The following is a 20,587-nucleotide window of genomic DNA, read 5'->3' as shown; positions in this document are numbered from 1 at the left end:
ACTCGTTCTTTGAATTGCCAGCAAGTACAGGCCCAGAGCCCTCAAACTCCAGTCATACATCTGTCATTTCTGGGATCATTCTCATGAACCTCCTCCAGCACATCCTTTCTTAGATAAGGCCCCCAAAACTGCTCACAGTTCTCTGTCTGGTCTGACCAATGCCATTTACTCTCAGCTATAAGGTCAGAGTTTACAGAAGAAGTGAGGGTAGAATTTTGGGTGCCAGGGTTGAAAGGGAAATTGTAGGGAGCAGGGGCAGATGACGATGGTGAGTCCTAAGCCATCGTGCCAAGGATTACAACCTGATCAGGTGTTTAATTGCCCATGGAGGCCAGGTATTTGGGTATATTTGAAGCAGAGGTCGATAGGTTCTCTATTACTAAGGGCATCTATGGTTCTGGGGAGAGGGCAGGAGAATGGGGTTGAGAGTGAAGATGAATCAGCCATGATGGAATAGTGGAGCGGAGTTGATGGGCCCAGTGGCCAAATTCTGCTCCTGTGTCTTGTAGTCATATGGACCTGCGCTCAGTGTTGACACAGGTCATTTGCTTTAGCTGCTTATTTTCTTCATTCTCTTTCCTGTTCCTGCATTTGTAGTGTAGTGGTTAGCACAATGTTTTACCCGAATCCAGCGACCCCGATTCAATTCCTGCCACTGCCTGTAAGGAGTTTGTATATTCTCCCCATCGTTCATGAGCCAGCACCCCAAATTTGGGCCACCGGTACCATCTGGGGGGAATAATTCTTAGTGATTTTTGGCAAGGTATACACCCCTAGTGCTAGAAAATGTGATAACATTGCAGCGATGGTAGCTTTCTGTGAGGGGGACTGGGAGTTGCACCTCCATACTATGAGAACCATGGTCCCATGGTGCTTTGCCTATGATAAGATGAATTATGCCAGGTACCTGTCCCCTTACTTTGCTCAGATGATGAACCTCCCGGAGAAGAATCCTTCTGTGTATGAGGCCTTCAAGACATGCCAATTCTCAGTGCAGCTGTCACGTAACAACCCCTTTGGGCAGATCCCTGTGGACCAGGCTATTGAAGCCACAGTGAACAAAGACACACAGACTCCTGGGGGCACATCACGGTACCACCTCAGATGGTACCAACCAACCGTACTGGCTCATGGACTACCATGACTGCATGGGTTTCCTCTAGTGATCTACAGTCCAAAATCTACCAGTTGTTAGGTTAATTGGTCATTATAAATTGTTCCGTGACTAGGCTAGGATTAAATTGGGGGTTGCTGAGCGGTACGACACAAAAGTCTGGAAGGGGCTATTCCGTATCTCAATAAATACTGAAGATATTGGATTTATGCTGTCTATTTAAAAACTTATTCAACTTAATTTTCTGGCTCCTGCATGCGGTCTGATTTTTGGTTTGGGTAATTCCCGTATCATGTCACATCTCCACTTGTATTCATATATTTGGCTCTTGTTGAACTTTACTGAAATAAAAACAATGTAAATGAATTGGTCATCCAGAAGACTAATGGTTTAGATCTTGACCCTAAATTGGAAAGGGCATGGCATCTGACCCATTAAATTGGTTCAATGCAACAATTATTCCTCAGTTGCATGTGAATGCAACATTCTTAATGCCTCCAGCACTTTTTCTAAATTTTATTTGCCCACTCAGTGTACATGTGTATATTTGTGTATATGCACTCAGTGGCCACTTTATTAGGTACATCCAGTGAACCCTGTGTAGTCTTGTGCTGCAGTAGCCCATCCACTTCAATGTTTGACGTGTGCATTCAGAGATGCTCTTCTGCAGTGGTCCCCAACCTCCGTGCCGCGGTCCGATACATTGCCGCGAAGCATGCAGGGGTGCAGCGGTAGCTGGGATGCACCCAGCAAGTCTTTAAGAAAAAAGCCAAAATAAACAAGCTAATTAATTAGGTGCTGCCCGGCACGTAAATGTCGGCCCAGATCAGAGGCGATTGCCGATTCCGTGAGAGGTCGCGAGGGGTTCCATGAGAGATCATGTTTTTTAAAAAAAAAATAAATTATTTTTTGAACTTGGTGGAACACACGATGCAAGCACTCACAGTTAGAGATCTCTCAGTCCAGTCTGGCCGTACGCAGTAGGACCCTGTTTATTTGCTGGAGTCCATTCTCAGTTTTTAAACATGAGGTAGGGGAGGCTGTTGATGGTTGGTGAGCGCTGTATTGCACGGTAGTGAATGGACTCGCCCAACTGTGACATCAGCCTCTCCTTCCTGAGTTACCTCCCCGAGCATCTGTTTGTGTTCCCTTATGGGAGGGAACAAACTCATTCTAAAGATGGTCCAGTGTGACGATTGTTGAGGAGGATTCTACGGACAATTCTGATAAGGTTAATGATGAAGAACTACAAACTTCTGAGTCATTTCACTGCTCTAGTGCAACAATGGTAACAAAAGTTTTTACAGAACTATGAAAGTTTATTTACACAAATACACAAAATACAAACATTAAGTATTTACAAGAGATAAATTCAAGTTAAAATATGATTGCTACTGTCAATAAAAGTCAATTCCCTGGAGGGCCCACTACTCCTGGAAATCCTCCACTGTACCCATTGTGACCACATGTCTCCTCTCAAAGGACAGCCAGGCACGAACGTATCCTATGAAGATGGGCAAGCAATCAGCTCAGGAAGAGCCCTTGATTTTCCACTGTGTAGACCCGTGAATGGCCATCTTGGCCGAGCCCAAAAGCAAGCCCACCAGTAGATTGTCCTCGCAAACCATCCCGTTCCATACTGGGTGCCCGTAGATGAGGAGTGTGGTGCTGAAGTGCAACCAGAATCTGAGCAGTGGCTCTTTCAGATGCTCAGACGGGTTACAACCTCTCTCACTCCTTATAAGCGTAGTACACTGACTCCTCCCGGTCACAGAATGGACAGGTGGATGGAGTGTCAGAAAACCTGTTGTACAGTACTGTCCTATGCAACATCTTCCATCCCAAGTCCTAATGCCCAGAGGAAGGACCCCAAAACAGAGAGATTTCCATGGGGGGCCACCTGTGCGCCGGATGGTAAAACAGACCGTCCAGATGAGTGTGGTTGGCAGATGAAGGCAAGAAAGTAAAATGCGTTCGGGAGCAGTCCGTACAAGAAATGCTTCGAGCATCACGAAAGGGCATGGTGAGAGACCTCTCCCGTGTGGTATCCAAGGGCCTGGGTCTGACGAGCACTTCTGGCCCATCAGGTGGCGATGCAGCTGGAATACCTCCACTTCCCTGAGCTCCTTTGACACCCACCATGATAGGATGGGGACCAATCCCCCTCACAGCCAGAGCACCTTCCCCCACCAGTGCAGGAGCACCCTGTCTGGATGAGACTAGGCCCCATACCCTCAACAACTCTCAGTAAAAGCGAAGCAGTTCCCTCAGAGCGGCGTGGCTGATGCTGTCCACTGCAAGCTGTGTGCACTCTTGCAGGCTGTCCCAGGTGGAGAAAGTGCTTTGCCAGTGCATGCCATCTTGGAGGTATGGCATTGTACAGGTATCTCTGCAGGGTCCTAAGATGGGGGGTCGCCAGCTGAGTGCTCTCACATACCAGTGATTGACCACCTTCCGCGATCGGAAGAATCAGGACGGGGCAACAGGAGGCACTCGGAAATCGTCCACCAGCCTCTTCTAGGTCCTGGAGGCAGAAACAGTGGGTGGGACTTGAGAAATCAGCCAGTAACTTATCTTTACAATGAAAGCTACTTATCAATGGGTTTTACATGTACTGGTGATCCAAGCTGTCCTATTCTATTATACCTAGTCTTTGGAAAACAATTTACAAATGTAGTAATGGCTCCAGCAAAACTGAAAAGACACAACTACAAGTCACAGCTGTATGACACATAAAAGTGTTGATTATTTTAAATGACTATTGGAATCTCAAAACAAGCAGATTAAAGCTTTTGAAAATAAAGTCACAGTCAGTAAAAGGATTCAGAAAGCAAGTTATTTAGTAGCTTTAAGACCAGTTCACTCAGGAACTTTTTTAAAGCACACCAAGGATTATTCTGGGGTCAGCCTGCAAGTGTCACCATGTTTCCAGTGCCAACATAGCACACCCACAACTCACTAACCCTAACTATGTCTTAACAATGTGGGAGGAAACCAGTGCAGTTAAAGAGAATGTGCATACTCCTTGCAGACAGCAGTGGGGATGGAGCCCTGTTCGATGATTGCTGGCACTGTAAAGGATTGTGCCTAACAGCTTTGCTACTATGCTGTAGGTGGTGTTGAGGCGAGCAAAGCTTGCATTTATACATTGCCGTCCATGTCTTGAGAATGTCCCAAAACTATTTGGTCAATTGAATAATTTGAGATGCACTCTCTGTTGAAGTTTGGGATAATGTGACAATAAATTTGTGAGCAGCAGCTCCTGCTCACTGTGATCTTTGTGTTAGGCAGGCAGCATCAGGTTTAATTGTTGTCCTCTCTACGGTTGCTTTTGGGTATTTTCAGCACTTCAGTTTTAGAATGCGTTTCCAGCGGTTCTATTCTTGGATTATATTCGTGAGGGTCTTTTTGGTTGAGGAATAGACACTGGACGGGATACCTCTGCTGTCCTGGTAAACAGCACAGCATTCCACGTGCTATTTCAGAGGGCAGAGTGGCCTTTGGTTTAATACTCCAGTTATCTAACAGTGAAGCAGCAAATGTATTAGAGTTGGCAAGCATTGCAGTTTTGTGTTTGTTTTTGTGTGGTATTCAGAAGCATAACGCCGCAAGTGACTGGGGGTACAGGATGAAAAGTTGACAAATCACAAGGCGATATTTGAGGGAAATGAATAGGAATGTGGCTTTTCCTGGGTGTGGAGCAAATTAGCTACCAAATTTTCTTCATGCTTTTATTATCATGTACATAAATATGTTGTTTTCACTGAAGTTGCCTTGTTTTTCCTATTTTCTGATGTTTGCTCTTGTTTGTTGACTGTTCGTTTTTATCTCAGCCATCGGCATTCGAAGAGAAGGCCATCGAGAAAGTGGATGATCTGCTGGAAAGTTACATGGGAATCAGAGATACTGAGCTTGGTAAGTAAAACAATCCCCTACCTCAGGAAGATAATTTAGCATCTTACTAGAGTTAATTGTCTTGTAGTTAACTACTTTTGTATGCTGTCTGGTGGTGTGTGTACATATTATAGGCACGTTTCTTTTTGCTTTTTGCTTGTACTTTTGGACATTATTCAATATCAATAACTTGACACATATGTAATTAACTCTTTAGATCTTGAACAGCCTTACAACAAATTTTCCAGGGAATTTTAAGGGGAACATAGGAAATGTCACCCTGGTCAATTTAAAGAGAGGTGGCAGCCAGGGGGGACCTCAGCAAATGGGAGGAAAGTGTGGTAAACATTGGCCAGTGAGGCAGCTGTCATCCTGTGAAATTTCCAGATAATGTTGGCTGTTCAGCTCTCTGATGCAGTTATATTCAATAATTTTGTATAAGATTCAAAGATGGTGGTGTGGTAGGTAGGTGCCGATAAGGTCAAGGGACATCTTAATCATTGAGTAGGAGGTATGAAAGCCTTGGGTACAATAGCACCAGATTCCTGAACAATTATTACTCAGATTCCTGAACAGGTGTGGGTGACTTCACTCGTCACAGCTCAACCTACTGACTCGCACTTTCAAGGACTTTTTACAACTTGTATTCTCAGTATTATTTGTTGCCTTTTGCGCTTTAGTTGTTTGTCAGTCTTTACGTATAGCCTTTTCATAAATACTATAGTATTTCTTTATTTTCCTGTAAATACCTACAAGAAAGTGAAGCTCATGGTAGTATATGGTAACATATGATAAATTCTACTTTGACTTTGAGATATTCAGTGCTATTTCACAAGCAAGTTAAGTTTCAATGCTGTGGCACTCGATTTTAATATAGCTCAGACAGGCTCATCTTCTAAAGGATTCTAAAGTGGGTAGCCATTTAACACTCGCAGTGATGTTTCATAACCGGAAAAGATTCAAGAGGGTAAGTAAGGGGTAACTGTCTGGCTAAGATGCTTATTTTTTTAATCTGTTAAAGCTTGTGCTTTGAGATGAGTACAGGCAAGATAATTTTGCGATTTGAGCAGATACAGTTTTTGTTTTCTGTTCTCATTTCACAAACCTTTTGTTCCTTTGCAATCCCTGATGTATCCTTATTTTTTATTAAAAAGTGCTGTTGTCTGCTTTGGATTCTTTATATTTAGAGCACCATTAGTAGTTTTACAGGAATGAAACATTGACTTTATATTTTAACGGTTGTTAATTTGTTTATTTTGAAAATATGTTTTGCACATTTCCCCTGTGACTTGCATAGGCTTTGCACTGATGCTCTGGTTTCCTCCTGTGTCCCAAAGCTACGCCTGTTTATAGGATAATTGCAGTGTCGGGAGACTTCAACCACGTGTCTCTCACAACAACCCTAACCACCTTTGATCAGTTTGTCAAGTGTCATACAGGAGGAGATAAAGCACTGGACATCTTGTATGCAAATATTAAAGATGCATACAGCTCTACAGCTCTCCCTCCCCTTGGACGATCAGTTCGCCACCCGGTTGCCCTCATGCCCCTGTACAAGCCTAAAGTACAGCAAGAGCTAGTTACCTACAAGGCAGTAAAGAAATGGTCTCCAGAGGCCTTTAGGGGCTGCTTTGAGGTTACTGACTGGAATGTGCTTTGTGAACCATATGGGGAGGGCATTAATGGACTTACTGACAGCATCACTGGCTATACCATCAAGTTTTCGCTTCCCTAACAACAAACCATAGGTCACCAGTGATCTGAAGGCTCTTCTTGACCACAAAAAGAGACCCTAAACATCAGGAGACAGTGGAATTGAAACGTGTATAGAGAGCTAAAGGAAAAGATCAAGGTGGCTAATGAGGAATATAGGCGAGAGCTGGAGAACAAGCTTGGCAGAGTAGTATCTGGAGAGGCATGGAGAACATCACTGGCTTCAATCAGCCTAGCTGTTGAGCCTGGGAATGCAGCTGTGAAGGGGCTAATGAGTTAAATTAATTCTTCAATAGGTTTGACGATTGCCTGCCTGTTCACACCCTCCCTCCTCAGCACTCCAATCCAGGTGCTGAGGCACCCAATGCTCCCTCAGCACCAACACCTCCCCTCCTCCCCCCTGCAGTTCAACATGTGGATGAACAACTCAGGCTACCACTGTCTACATCCCCCACCCCCCTTCCCTTGCAGCTACCATTCACATCTCCTCATACCAACTGCTATTGACCCGATCTTCACCTCCCTCAGCCCCCACCTTCCACCAACTCCAGCGTCATTATGGGCTCACCTTCTCTACTGAGCAGGTGAGAAGGGCTCTGGGGAAACTTAGACACGGCAAAGTATTGGGACTGGATGGTGTGAACCTCAAGGTCCTGAAGGAGTGTGTGGAGTTCTCCAGCACATTTTCAATCTGACTCTCAGCCTGGAAAGGGTTCCAGCTGTGTGGAAAATATCATGTGTGGTTCCAGTACCCAAGAAGGGCCAACTGAAAGTCTTAAATGACTACCGTTCAGTGGTCCTGACCTCATATATCATGAAGACCTTGGAGAGTTTGGTCCTGCTCAGATCAGCCCTCAATCCCCTGCAGTCTGCCTATCAGGAGCACGTTGGAGTCGACAAAACTGTCATCTACCTGCTAAACAGAGTCAACTCCCATTTGGATAAGCAGGGCAGAACTGCGAGGATCATGTTTTTTGATTTCTGGAGTTTCTAAAATACCATACAGCCCAAATTGCCGGAGGAAAAGCTCTGTTCAATGCAGGATGGCACTTCCATTGTATCCTGGATAATGGACTACTTGACTGGTAGACCACAGTTTGTGCGGTTTCAGAGCTGTGTGTCAAACGTGGCTATAAGCAGCACTGGGGTGCCACAGGGGTCTGTGTTGGCTCCTTTCCAGTTTCCCCTGTATACCTTGGACTTTAGATAGCACACTGAGTCATGTCATCTGCAGAAATTCTTTGACTCAGCAATAGCTGGGTTTGTGATGGGAGGATGAATACAGGGTCCTGGTGGAGGACTTTGTCAAATGGTGCAAACTGAGTTATCTGCAGCTCAACATCAGTAAGACAAAGGAGATGGTGATTGACTTTAGGAAGACTAAGCCTGCACTGCTCCCTGTTATTATTGATGGTGAGGATGTCGTGAGGACCTACAAGTACCTGGATGTCAGACTTGAGTGGAGCACCAACACAGAGGCTGTGTACAAGAAGAGCCAGAGTCACCTTCACATCCTGAGGAGACTGAGGTTCTCTGGAGTATGCAGGCCTCCCCTTCACATGTTGTTGTCACCAGTACAATCATCTTCTATGTGGTGTTGTGCTGGGGCAATGGCATCAACATAGGTGAGGCCAACAGGTTCAATAAACTAATTAGAAAGGCTGGCTCTGTTATAGGAGTTAAACTGGACACTCTGGATGTTGTGGTAGAGCAAAGGACCCTATGGAAAATACTGCAATTCTGGACAATGTTTCTCAGCTTCTGCATGCCATCTTGGCTGAACAGAGGAGCACTTTTAGTAATAGGCTCTGACAACTGCACTGCTCCAAAGAGTGCTATATGAGTGCTGGAATGTACTGCCGGGGTGGTAGAAGCAGGTACTTTTGGGACATCTAAAAGACTCTTTAGATGGATTTAAAACAAAAAATGGAGGACTATGTGGGAGGGGAGCATTAGATTGATCTTGGAGTAGGTTAAAAGGTTGGCACAACATTGAGGGGGTGAGGGGCCTGTACTGTACTGTTCTATGAATTACGTGCCTATCCGGTACTGTGCAAAAGTCTTAGACGCAATAGAAAAATCTGTGAAGTGAAAAGGCTTTCAAAAATAAATGAAAAGCTCTAAATATATTTTTAAAAATCTACAAGGAGCAATAAAGTAACAAACTAAATCAAATCAATATTTGGTGTGACCACTCTTTGCTTTTAAAACTGTCATGCAGTTTTAGAGGGAAATCAGCTGTTAGGTTGCTCCAAGCATCTCTGAGAAGTTAGCATTAATTCTGACTAGATCACTAACTCCATTTGCAGAAATGCAGCCCCAACCCTGCAGGGAACCTCTGTTGTTGCATTGCACTGCGCACGTCTGCATTGTTGGCTGCAGACACATAATCATACTCTTGCACTGACAAACTGCCTCTTATTTCAGCCAAAATTTTCAAATTTTGATTTGTCAGACCAAGGCACTTGCTGCCATTGTTCAGCACCCCAGTCCTTGTGTTTTGTGCATACATGAGTCTCTTGGTTTTGTTTCCACTTCAGAGGGATGGCTTTTCGTCAGCAACTCTTCCATGAAGACCCCTCTGGGCTGTACAGGGGTGTACTTGGCTTTCAGTGGTTTCTGTGAGTCCAGAGCTGATATCAGTGCTGGACGCCTTGCCATTTAGAAGGGATGTAAGATTTTTGGATTTCTCGTCTGCTGCACTCAGTCCCCATGGCCATCCACTGTGTTTCTGGTCTTCAACCTTGCCTGTTTCTTTGTGCTTCAGAAGAGCTTGGACAGCACATCTTGAAACTCCTGTCTGTCACAATTTCTGTTCGGGAGAAACCTTGCTGATGCAGAATGACAAGCTTGCGTCTTGTTGCTATGCTTATTCTTGTCATGGTGTAAGAATTGACGATTGGAAGGTTAAACTCACATCTGCCACACCCTCACCTTTTAGTCCTGACGAAGGGTCTCGGCCTGAAACGTCGACTGCGCCTCTTCCTATAGATGCTGCTTGGCCTGCTGCGTTCACCAGCAACTTTGATGTATGTTCCCTCACCTTTTAGTTTGGTTGTCCTTCACCCAGCTTGATTCCTTCTACACCCGTTTCTGTTTCATGTTATTGAATTCACTATATCATTGATCATTGGCATCCTATTTGTTATCGTTGTTTAATCATGCACTGAGCTATATGTATACCTACAAAGAAATCAAGTTTTAGTTTGAAAAGTGGTCACTTAATTGCTTAATGTTACTTTCTTTAACAAAATACAAAAAAATCTCTACCATTTAAATTTTTTGAGAAATGAATGGAAATCTAAAATTTGCTTTTTTTCTGCTGATACACTAATGATGAAGACAAAAATACATTTAAACAACGTATATAAAGACTCTAGGGTGCCTAAGGCCTTTGCACTGTAGATAGCCTTTAATGTAGTTAACCATCCTAAGGGACTAGCAGGAAGATTAGTTTAAAAAAAAAACTGATCTGAATATTTTAATATTTTCTGCTTTTCCAACATTGGCATTGTTTTGCCTAGGGCAGTCAAGCAAAAGCATGGTGAAATTAATGGAAGAAGTGCCAAGGAAGTTGGGGGGGGGGAGTCCCAAAGTTTATCTCGGACTTCCTCAGTGAATCCAGGCACAGCTACTAATGGAGGAACAGTTGAATTGTTGGATCAGCAAGAAGTTAAAATGAAAGCAGCTCAGAACTCGAGGTTATGGGGCTGGGAGAGGTAACAAATTGAGAATTATTGCTGATTTAAACAGAGAGCACACCTGTGACAGGGTGGCGATAAGCCTTTACCAAGGAAGATGTGAGGCACTCCTTCTCTGCAATAGCCTGCGTGTCATTCCTGGGCAATGTGTAACATCTGCTTAGCCCCTCAGGGTCTTGTGAAGCCACAGGAGCAGGTAGTGGATGGTTGTATGAGCAGCTGGGGTATATCACAAGTTCTGGTTATTCAATCACTAAGATCAGGCAGACAGTCTCTGAAGAGTATTGATAATGACTGAGGTCACCCATCTTGTAAAAACACTGCCCAGAAAAGGCAACGGCAAACCACTTCTGTAGAAAAAAATTGCCAAGAACAATCATGGTCATGAGACCTTGAACGCCTATGTCACGCAACATAGCACATACAGTAATAATGATATTGCATGTCTGTCAATGCAATTTTGGAAGTTAGATTATGAGGACACGCAGTCCTCTTTTATTGTCATTTAGTAATGCATGCATTAAGAAATGATACAATTTGTTCCTCCAGAATGATATCACAGAAACACAAGACAAACCAAGACTTAAAAAAAAACTGACAAAAACCACATAATTATAACATATAGTTACAACAGTGCAAAGCAATACCGTAATTTGTTGAAGAACAGACCATGGGCACGGTAAAAAAAAGTCTCAAAGTCTCTTGAAAGTCCCATCATCTCACGCAGACGGTTGAAGGGAGAAACTCTCCCTGCCATGAGCTTCCAGCACCGCAAACTTGCCAATGCAGCATCCTGGAAGCACCCGACCACAGTCCGACTCTGAGTCCGTCTGAAAACTTCGAGCCTCCGACCAGCACCGAGCACCATTTCTTCCGAGCACTTCGACCCCGGCCCTGGCAACAGGCAGTAGGCAAAGCCGAGGATTTGGGGCCTTCCCCTCTGGAGATTCTCGATCGCACAGTAGCAGCGGCAGCGAAGCGGGCATTTCAGAAGTTTCTCCAGATGTTCCTCCGTGCTTCTCACGGCTGTCTCCATCAAATCAGGATTGTGCACAGCCCCTGTTTAACAAATACGATATCAATTCGGAGCGGCCGTGCGCACTGCATCGAGCCGCCATCTTCTCCTCCTCTCCATTTTTGTGGAAGTGCAGGATATGTTGGAGGAGGCTAGAGGAAGAGAGGCATGAAAATGAAGTTGAGGTGGGAAAATCCTGGTAACTATTGCTTGCATTTTATTTTGTGTTTGAAGTCAGACAAATGCCTGTTGACATAATGTTATGGGAAAACACAAGTTTCCTTCTGGCTGTCATGGAAGGAGGCCACTTCCTCTATTGTTTTCAAGCCAAACTTGTGGTTTTATTTCTAACAATAGAATATTAGATTTTGATTTGCAAGCCAAATACAAAAACACTGCCTTTTGGATTTTAGACATCTTAAATCCCTGTTTTTTTTTTAGTAAAGCTGCAGTTATATATTGTCCACTTGCTCCTGTTCCCCAACCTCCATTCATGCCCCAGAGTGCTCATCTTAAAAGATGCTGGGTTCCAGCTTTGCCCTGAATTTTCGTTTGTACCCAAGATATGATGGTTTGATTGTTGTAGAGCAGGGCAGTTCAGCCAGGATGGTGGGATTAATGGAGCCCTACAAATAATTTTCTCAGTGTAAGTATATTTTGAAACTGGCATTAGGCTGTCTTTTCTAAGAGTCCAAGTGATCAGGGATAGTCATGACTAGAGGGATAGGAAATATGAACAAGTCCTTTTTAGCTGCTCCCCTACCGAAACTAGCAATGCTATCATTGAATGATAACTTGCTCTTCAGAACAAAAAAGGTAGTAATTTTTTGTAAGGAGAAAGGGTTGGGACAAATGGTTGACAGCATTCAACTTGTAGAGCAGGAAGTAACGTAATTAGAAAGTTCTCTATAGGTTTTGAACTTGCGTATTTTGAACGCAGTTTTACTGAAAAAAGCTTTTATCTGGTTTAATTTCTTCCTTTCACCCTGGAAGATAAAGCTAAATGCAAGTAATTTAAATAGGAAATGATATTTTTTATGGGTAGCAGGAATGGTTACTCTCGGAAAAACCTACACGAATTAAGAAATAAATGTGGTCACTTGAATGGAAGAGAATATTATGAAAACTGCCCTGGGCGCATTATTTGCAAAGAAAGCCATCAAAACAGGATATGATGTTATCAGACTGTTACACTGTTTACTGTAAAATACACTGAGTGCTGTCAGCTTCCATCTCCCATTAATGGGTCACTCAGTGCTCTTGAGATTTCCATGCTCTCACTTCTAGTCCTATTTATTCCAGTCTTTATATGCTGTGCTTTCATCTGCCACAGCTAACTTCCGAGATACCTCCTGTAACCAATAGTTCAGTCAATATTCTAAATATTGATCTCTAGATTTGTTAGAAGAAGCTATTGCGAAACACCCAGGCAATTTCTTTGAAGGTGTTGTACAGATGTTTTTCTTGACTAAGCTCCTGTCATGCTTCTGTTGGATAGGGGAGAAGCCACCAGTAATTTGTCAGTATTTGGTAGCAGGAAGGGAGATGGGGTAGAGGTTTATATTGGCAATGTGGGTTTGTTATATCAATATTAAGAAATTGCTCATCCTCCTCTGTTCTATATTACAGCTGCTACCATGGTGGACCTAGGCAAGAACAGGAGGAACCCTGATGAGTTTGCACAGGCACTTGACGAGGAACTTGGTGACTTTGCATTTCCTGACGAATTTGTCTTCGACGTCTGGGGTGCCATCGGAGATGCAAAATCTGGCCGATGATTATCAAAAAACCAGTTGCAAAGACTTGAAGCTCATATGAAAGCATCACTGAAAAGCATTTATATAGAAAGAAAAATAATCTAATAATTTTAGAACTTTGGGTGCTGGGTTACTTTTTACAAACGTCTCTGAATGATTTTATAAGGTTGAATAATTGTTTCTAGACTACATCTGTTTCCTAGGGAGATGTATTTTGCTTTTGGGTGCTAATCTGGTGTGCTGCTGGAGTCTGCAAAGTGGAAGCTGAAATGTTGAGAACATTTTTCCATAACACAATTGTGCAAAGAAATTATTTTTAATATTTTTGTAGATGTGTGCTAATGAGAATTTTTTTGGGGGGGAGGGAGGAAAGAAAGGGGATGTGTCAAGAAAAAAAAACTCTAAGAATTGAATTCTAACCAGATTTTGTAGATTGTAGATTCGAAAAATTTAAGCCCAATACAGTAAGGCACTGATTCCTAACTTGAGATTGGCACCCACCTCGAAAGTCCTAGACGTCCCAAACTCTCCTTTTAAGGAGCTGCGGATTCCTGGAGGCTGCCAATAGTCTTGCATCTGAAGCTGCAGGTGTACCAAGTATATTTTTATTTATTACTTGTGAATTTTTAAATTAAATTACCTCAAATGTTACTAAAACCTTTCAGTGATCATCATCGCTCCCCTGATGCACAGAAAGGTCATGCAGTCTAATCTGGGACCACTGCACTAAGGGAATCCTTTCACTGAAACACTTTGATATATTTTAACTTTCTTATCTGGTGTTTTATATTTTATCTGTACTAATTTTTCTTTCTAGCATTGGTGTCATTTCAGGCTGAGAATTGGGAAGCCGTACCCTCGGAAAAGGGAGGGAAATGCTTGTATCATTCCATCCCTCTCTTGCAAAATGTTTCGCCTCCAATGTTATGAATTTCAGGAAATGGCTTAATATTATTTTTGTTTGTGAAATAAATTAATGGTTTAAACAGATTAGAAGAGAGGGCCGTGGAATTGAATTGTGCATTTCTAGTGATTGCTCTACAGTTCCACAGTACAGTTTTTTATCTAGTTAAAATGTCATTAGTGTTTAAATTGTAAAATTGGGTGCATGAAATATTCATCCTGTTTCTAGTAAAATGGAATGAAATTACTTGGTGTCACAGTAGTGACCTTCCAGCATAAATAATGCCTGTGATGAGTGTTCCTGAAAGTGTTGACATTTCACAAACTCAAAGCACTTTACAACAAATTAAGTACTCTTTAAGTGCAACTGAAGTTGTAATGTAGCAGCCAGGTTGCACATGGTAAAATCCCACTAACAGCAATGTGATGACGTCTTGCTATATAGACTGCAGGTTAAGTCTTAGCCATGACAGTTGACAGGGTTCCCCAGCTCTTTAAAAACAATGCTGAGGGATCTTTAGTGCCTGTGTAACTTAGGTGTAACCTGGAGGTCTTCTGCAGCTGCTTGGTGTTACAATATTTAAGCTGAATAAGCATATTTACTTCATTTTTGTGTTTAGTTGATCAGAGACTATTCACTGTACATTTAGTCACTGTACAGTAAATAAAAATTAAAAAAACTGAAAATGCTGGGAGTCTGATATAAAAACAGCTGATCAGGGAGCATCTCATGAAATAAAAGCCATCAACATTTTTCATTTGAGACCCTTTGTCAGAAGTGGGAATGATAAACAACACTGTCTTCAGCTTAGACCTATTCAACTCTAATGATTTCTCCAGTTTTAGATCACTTGCTTTTTGTGTTAGAACAATCAATCATTCATGTGATGTATTTTTTTTACAGCTTTTATTTCTGTCAACTTTGATATAGCCTGTGACTGGATATGTTCTACAGCTGTTATTAGTAACACAGCACAAAGAAGCTTAATGTGCTGCATTAACATTGGTTCCACTCTTTCAGTGATTTCTTATTCTTCCTAACTCTCCGTACTTCTGTGACTGAAACTAACTTTCCTCTTTGTCCCACTTCTGACTCTGTTTCTCTCTCTACAGTTGCTGCCTGACTGCTGAGTGTTTCCAGTATTTTGTTTTAATGCTTGTATTGCTCCTGATTGTGTATGAGTTTATTTAAAGTGATAGACTCTATACAGTTTCCTTTCTGAGAAGGAAAGCTACATTTTAATATAGTATAACTTAATGCAGTTTATCATCCTGTAGTCAATGATTATATTTGAATTATCTGGTCCAAATAATACCATAAATCAAAGACTTCTAGTAATTTTTAAAGAAAATATTTTAATAGAACATAGAATAGTACAGCACATTACAGGTCCTTCGGCCCACAATGTTGTGCCGACCCTCAAACCCTGCCTCCCATATAAGCCCCCATCTTAAATTCCTCCATATACCTGTCTAGTAGTCTCTTAAAATTCACTAGTGTATCTGCCTCCACCACTGATTCGGGCAGTGTGTTCCACGCACAATGTACAATGTTTGTATGAAAATCTGGTGGTGACCAACAGTAGAAGGTTCAATCGATTGCCCTGTCAGAATAACGGAGCCAAACCCTGAAAATAGCATGTTAGAGTACTAGATGTGGCTGTTTGGCCAGTTACTAGCTCTTCAAAAGAAATCTGCTGCCATCGCCATTGCCCTTCTGTTTCCTTGTAGCTCTGCAAAATTTTATCCCTCTTCTCAAATCTTTCTCCAGTTTATTTTTGAAAGTTCTATTGAATCTGATTTGACTATTTTTGGACTTGATTTCCAGTGTAATTTGTTTTTTTGCACATTTTCCTTGTAATTAGTATGCTCTGATCATTGAGCCAGCAGGCACTGGAAACATTTCTTTCAAGTTAACCTTAAAGATTTTGACTGCCTGTGTGAAGCATGCTCCAGCTTTGAGTAATGTCTGGAAGGAGATTAATTAAAACAAATATATTAAATACTTTTGATGGAAAAGTCTGCAGATGCTGCAAGTCCAATCAACACACACATACTTTTACCAAGTTGAAAAGCAGAAAAAAAATGGAGATGCTGGAAGTCTAGAAATCAAAACAGAAGATTGCTGTAATATTAACTCTGTCCTGCGATGCTGCCTGACTTGAGTATTTTCAGCATTGTTTTGTTTAGAAGTTCTGTAAAGAATGTATGAGAATGATGGGTAATTAGTTGTTACTGTCACATTATTTTGAAATGTCATCCATACAAGTAATTTCTAAACATAAATATAATGAGGTAATTCAAAAGGAAGAGCTGGATGTGTTATCGTGATTGTTACAGAGAGTGCGGTACAGGTCGATTAATAAGGTATGAGGGCTATTACAGGATAGCTTGAGATAGAATTGTTCTTTATTGCACAGGAGGTACATTGAGGAGTCTGTAGAAGATGCCCTCAAGTCTAGTAGTTGTATCTTCCTGATGGAAAGGGGGAGGAAAGAGAATAACTAGGATGGGAGGGGTCTTTAATTATGTTGCTGCTTTCCTGAGGCCACAAGTGTGTAGACAGTGTCAGTGGCGGGGTGGCTGTTTTCTGTGTTGAACCATGTTGCGTCAGTTAACACCGCTGCTGAATCTATTGAGGTTAAAGAAATGGTTTCTTCAACCTAATCAGCTGGTTTGGATTTTCTGTTTGCTTCCTAGATAAGGGAGGATGTTGGGATGTACTTTGGTATTTAAAGAGTTAAAAATAAAAGATTTGTTTATAGGACATACCGAGCAGCAAGCATTTTTGGGAGGAGATGTGTAATAAAGTTTTGAAATGTGATTTAAATTAACAATGTATTTGGAAAGCTTAAATTCTCTTTAAGTTGGACTCGAAACAGTTCACAGTAACAAAGTTAAGTATACAACATTGAAGCCCATGCAGTCAAATGTCTACTGTGTACTGCCTTGGTTGAACTGAAGGAGTGATCCATTTAGTTCACTGCTGTTTTCCCCAAAACTGCAAATATTTAAGTGGTTATTTTTTTAAAATTCCTGTTTAATCTGTTTCCATTTGTCTATAAAGGCAGTGCAATCCAGATCATAACTTGATATTTAAAATAAATTCCTACCCCATTACTTTTTGCTCAGTTATTTAAATGAAAATCCTTTCTGGTTACTGATACTCTGCTACCAACTGTTTCTCCATATTAGTCTTGGCAGAACTTTTTTTTTATAATCTTTAATACATTTAAATCAACTTCTCTGCTCAAAAGAGGTGAACTCTGGTCTTCCCGGCCTCTGTGTAACTTTGTCCTTCTTCCCTGTTGTAATTATAGACCCACACCACTCCAATACTCGCAAATGGTAGCAAACTGCCTGAGTTTGGTCATCCAGTTATATAATCAACATGTACACTAATAACCATTTGTCATTAACATTTTGTTGTCAAATGAAGAATAGATGATTGTTATCCAATGTTTCATTTGAACATTTTTGCCCGTCAGTTCTCCCCCTTGGAATGCTGCTATCAGAATTGTATACAGTTAACAGGATTTGCACCAAGTTGGCTATCAACACAAAGTTTTGTTTTATTTGTATTTGATTCCAATGTACTTCTGACTTTATATCTGTAACACAATATGCTGTACATAGTCAAAGATTTTGCCATGACCAATCTCTCTCCATAACCCTCTTATTAAAATGCTTGACAAGCTATTAACAGCTGTATGGTATGTAGTTTAGTACTATCATTTAATGCTTTAAATATAGCTGGTAGGTCTTTGTGCTAGGGTGTAAACAGCAAATCTGCCTCATGTGCTTCATGTTGTTGTGGAGCTCCTTCATCTGAGCCTGCTCTATTCCATCTCCCTCTCATGTGAGAAGGTAGTTTGTCTTAACATCTGTGTGCCCACAGCTTTGCAGGTGAGGGAAAATCTGCAGGTGCTGGAAATCCAAAGCAATACACACACAACGCTGGAAGGGCTTTGGCCCAAAATGTTGACTGTTTACTCTTTTTCCATAGATGCTGCCTGGCCTACTGCATTTTGTGTGTGTAGGTGAGGAACTCAGTTTTGTTTTCCAGGTTCTCTCCATTGAGCATCTCATTGCTGGAAGTGGAGAAATCATTTTTATAGTGGCTTTTTCATCTGCTAATCCTGTCACTTCAGAAGAATCAGCTGACTCGTGCATACCAGAGGTCACTCTAGTATGTAAGCTAAGCATTTGGTTTTTTATTCTAATGTTGGCTGAAGGCTAAATGTTAAAGCAAGAGAGGATCTTCCAACTTGAGTATTGTGGAATCTGTGTGGTATATCTGTTTTACATTGGAGTTGGAGAATGTCACAGTTACGCAACAGGCCCACTGCTCCAGAGACCCGGTTCAATCCTTCCTTTGTGACTGTGTGTGTCACCTCCTGCATCTCAATAATGAGCTGGTCAAGTAATTACCCTTCGTGTAATTAATGTGGGGGAGAGTGTAGACTGCAGTGAAACAAGAGGGGTAATGGACTGATGGGAATTCCCTCAGAGCCAACATGACTTTCATGGTCCAAAATGCTTCCCATATCAAAAAAAAATGTAAAATGTAAAATATGGACAATTCTCTGGCCAACATTAAGCTGAAACTGACACTTGGTTACTAGAAATAGGAGCAGCTCTTTCATTGTTTGTAGTTCTTCCTGGTGATCCGTATAACTATGTTTTTATAAATAATATTGCCGGTACATTAACACAAAATTGAATCTTGTCATATAATGCAGCTGCAATTTGCTCTGTTGGTGAACTGCAGATTTTCTGCCATTATGTTGGTTGGTTGTGACACTCAGATTACCTTGGCACTTTATAACCCCTTGCCTCCCATTTCCTTTTCAGATTTCAGGGTTGTCGTGAATTATGTTCTCTCAAATTTTCAAGGCTCTTGTGAAGCTTTGTCATCTGGCAGTGTGCAGAAACAACATTTGTTTTGGTCAAGGGTGTGTAGTTCGGGAGGGCGGAATTTGCATGAATGGTTGCTGGCAGTAATGGGAAGAAAATCAAGAAGGTGAGCAAAGTCTTTAGTTTGAGGCAACGTGACTGGACTGTTAATGTTAGTGTTTTAACTTTATTGCACTTATTAGATGCACTATTTTCTATTGCATCCTAGTTTTTTTTGATTTGCAGTTTTGGCTTTGTTACTTAAGCCCGCCTTTAATGCCCTCGTGTGCACAGGTAGTAATGGTAGTTTACTGTCATAGAGTAATGTGACACAGAATCAGGCCCTTCGGTCCATCTGGTCCATGCTGGCTAAGATTCCCTTCTCAGCTAGTTACATTTGCCTGCATTTGGCCCATATTCTTTGAAAGCTTTCCTGTTCATGTATCTGTCCAAGCAAGTTGGAGTTTTGAAGTGGGGAACGTTGATGCTGCAGGCCGAGACCCTTCATCTGGACTAAATTCTGGTACGTATTCCTTACCTCCCAGAATCATGGGAGCACCTTCAGTGGAAGGACTGCAGTGGTTTAAAGAGGGGCACTCACCACCTTACATTCTGAGAATGAATAAATAAGGACTTCAATGTAACTATGCATCTCCTTTGAATAATTAAGCAAGAATGGGCAAAGAAGTGGCAGATGGAATACAGTGTAGGGGAGTGTATGGTCATCTACTTTGGTAGAAGGAATGAAAAGGTTGACTATTTTCTAAGTGGAGAGAAAATACAAAAAACCGAGACACAAAGGAACTTCAGAGTGCTTCTGCAGGATTCCCTAAAGGTTAATTTGCAGATTGCGTCAGCGATGAGGAAGGCAAATGCAATGTTAGCATTCATTTTGAGAGAAGTAGAATATAAAAGCAAGGTTGTAATGTTGAAGCATTACCAAGTACTGGTGAGGCCTCACTTGGGAGTATTGTCAGCAGTTTTGTGCCCCCTTATCTTAGAAAGGATGGGATGAAATTGGAAGAGGGTTCAAAGGTAGTTTATGAAGGTGATTCCAGGTTTGGATGGCTTGTCATATGAAGAGCGTTTGATGGCCTGTATCCACTAGAATTCAGAAGAATGAGGAGTGACTTCATTGAAAGTTATTGAATGCTAAAAGGCCTTCATAGAGTGGATGTCAAGATGATGTTTTTTATTGTGGAAAAGCCTAAGACTAGAGGACACGGCCTCAGAATAGACGGGTATCCTTTTAGAATGGAGCTGAGAAGGAATTTCTTTAGCCATATAGTGGTGAATCTATGGAATTCATTGCCACAGGCAGCTGTGAAGGCCGAGTTTGTATGTATATTTAAGGCAGAGGTTGATAGATTCTTGATTGGTCAGGATATGAATGGATACAGGGAGAAGGCAGGAGATTGGGGATGAAAGAAAAATTGGATAAGCCATGATGATATGGGACAGCAGACTCAATGGACCAGATTGCGTAATTCTGCTGATATATTTGTAGCCCCCCGGCAAGCCTCAGGGTCGCTCAACTCGCTGTTGTCCAGGGAAACAGCCCTCGGCCCCGCCAAACTGGGTAATTAAGTTTGTG

At 41.9% G+C, this 20,587-nt stretch overlaps 1 protein-coding gene across 1 annotated transcript in view; it reads left to right on the top strand.

The window, feature by feature from the left end:
* The window catches only part of LOC134339324 (PDZ domain-containing protein GIPC1-like), a 64,192-nt gene extending 46,394 nt beyond the window's left edge, over positions 1 to 17,798 (top strand). Inside the window, exons 5-6 of the mRNA XM_063035728.1 lie at positions 4,948 to 5,029; positions 13,067 to 17,798. Of these exons, the coding sequence (XP_062891798.1) occupies positions 4,948 to 5,029; positions 13,067 to 13,215 (231 nt within the window). The 3' untranslated portion in view covers positions 13,216 to 17,798. The remainder of the gene's footprint in view (positions 1 to 4,947; positions 5,030 to 13,066) is intronic.
* Positions 17,799 to 20,587: the final 2,789 nt, after the last annotated feature.

This window comes from Mobula hypostoma, chromosome 29, assembly GCF_963921235.1.
Source record: "Mobula hypostoma chromosome 29, sMobHyp1.1, whole genome shotgun sequence".
NCBI lineage: Eukaryota > Metazoa > Chordata > Chondrichthyes > Myliobatiformes > Myliobatidae > Mobula > Mobula hypostoma.
Note: the sequence above shows the minus strand (reverse complement) of the source record. Positions and strands in the feature narration are given on the sequence as shown.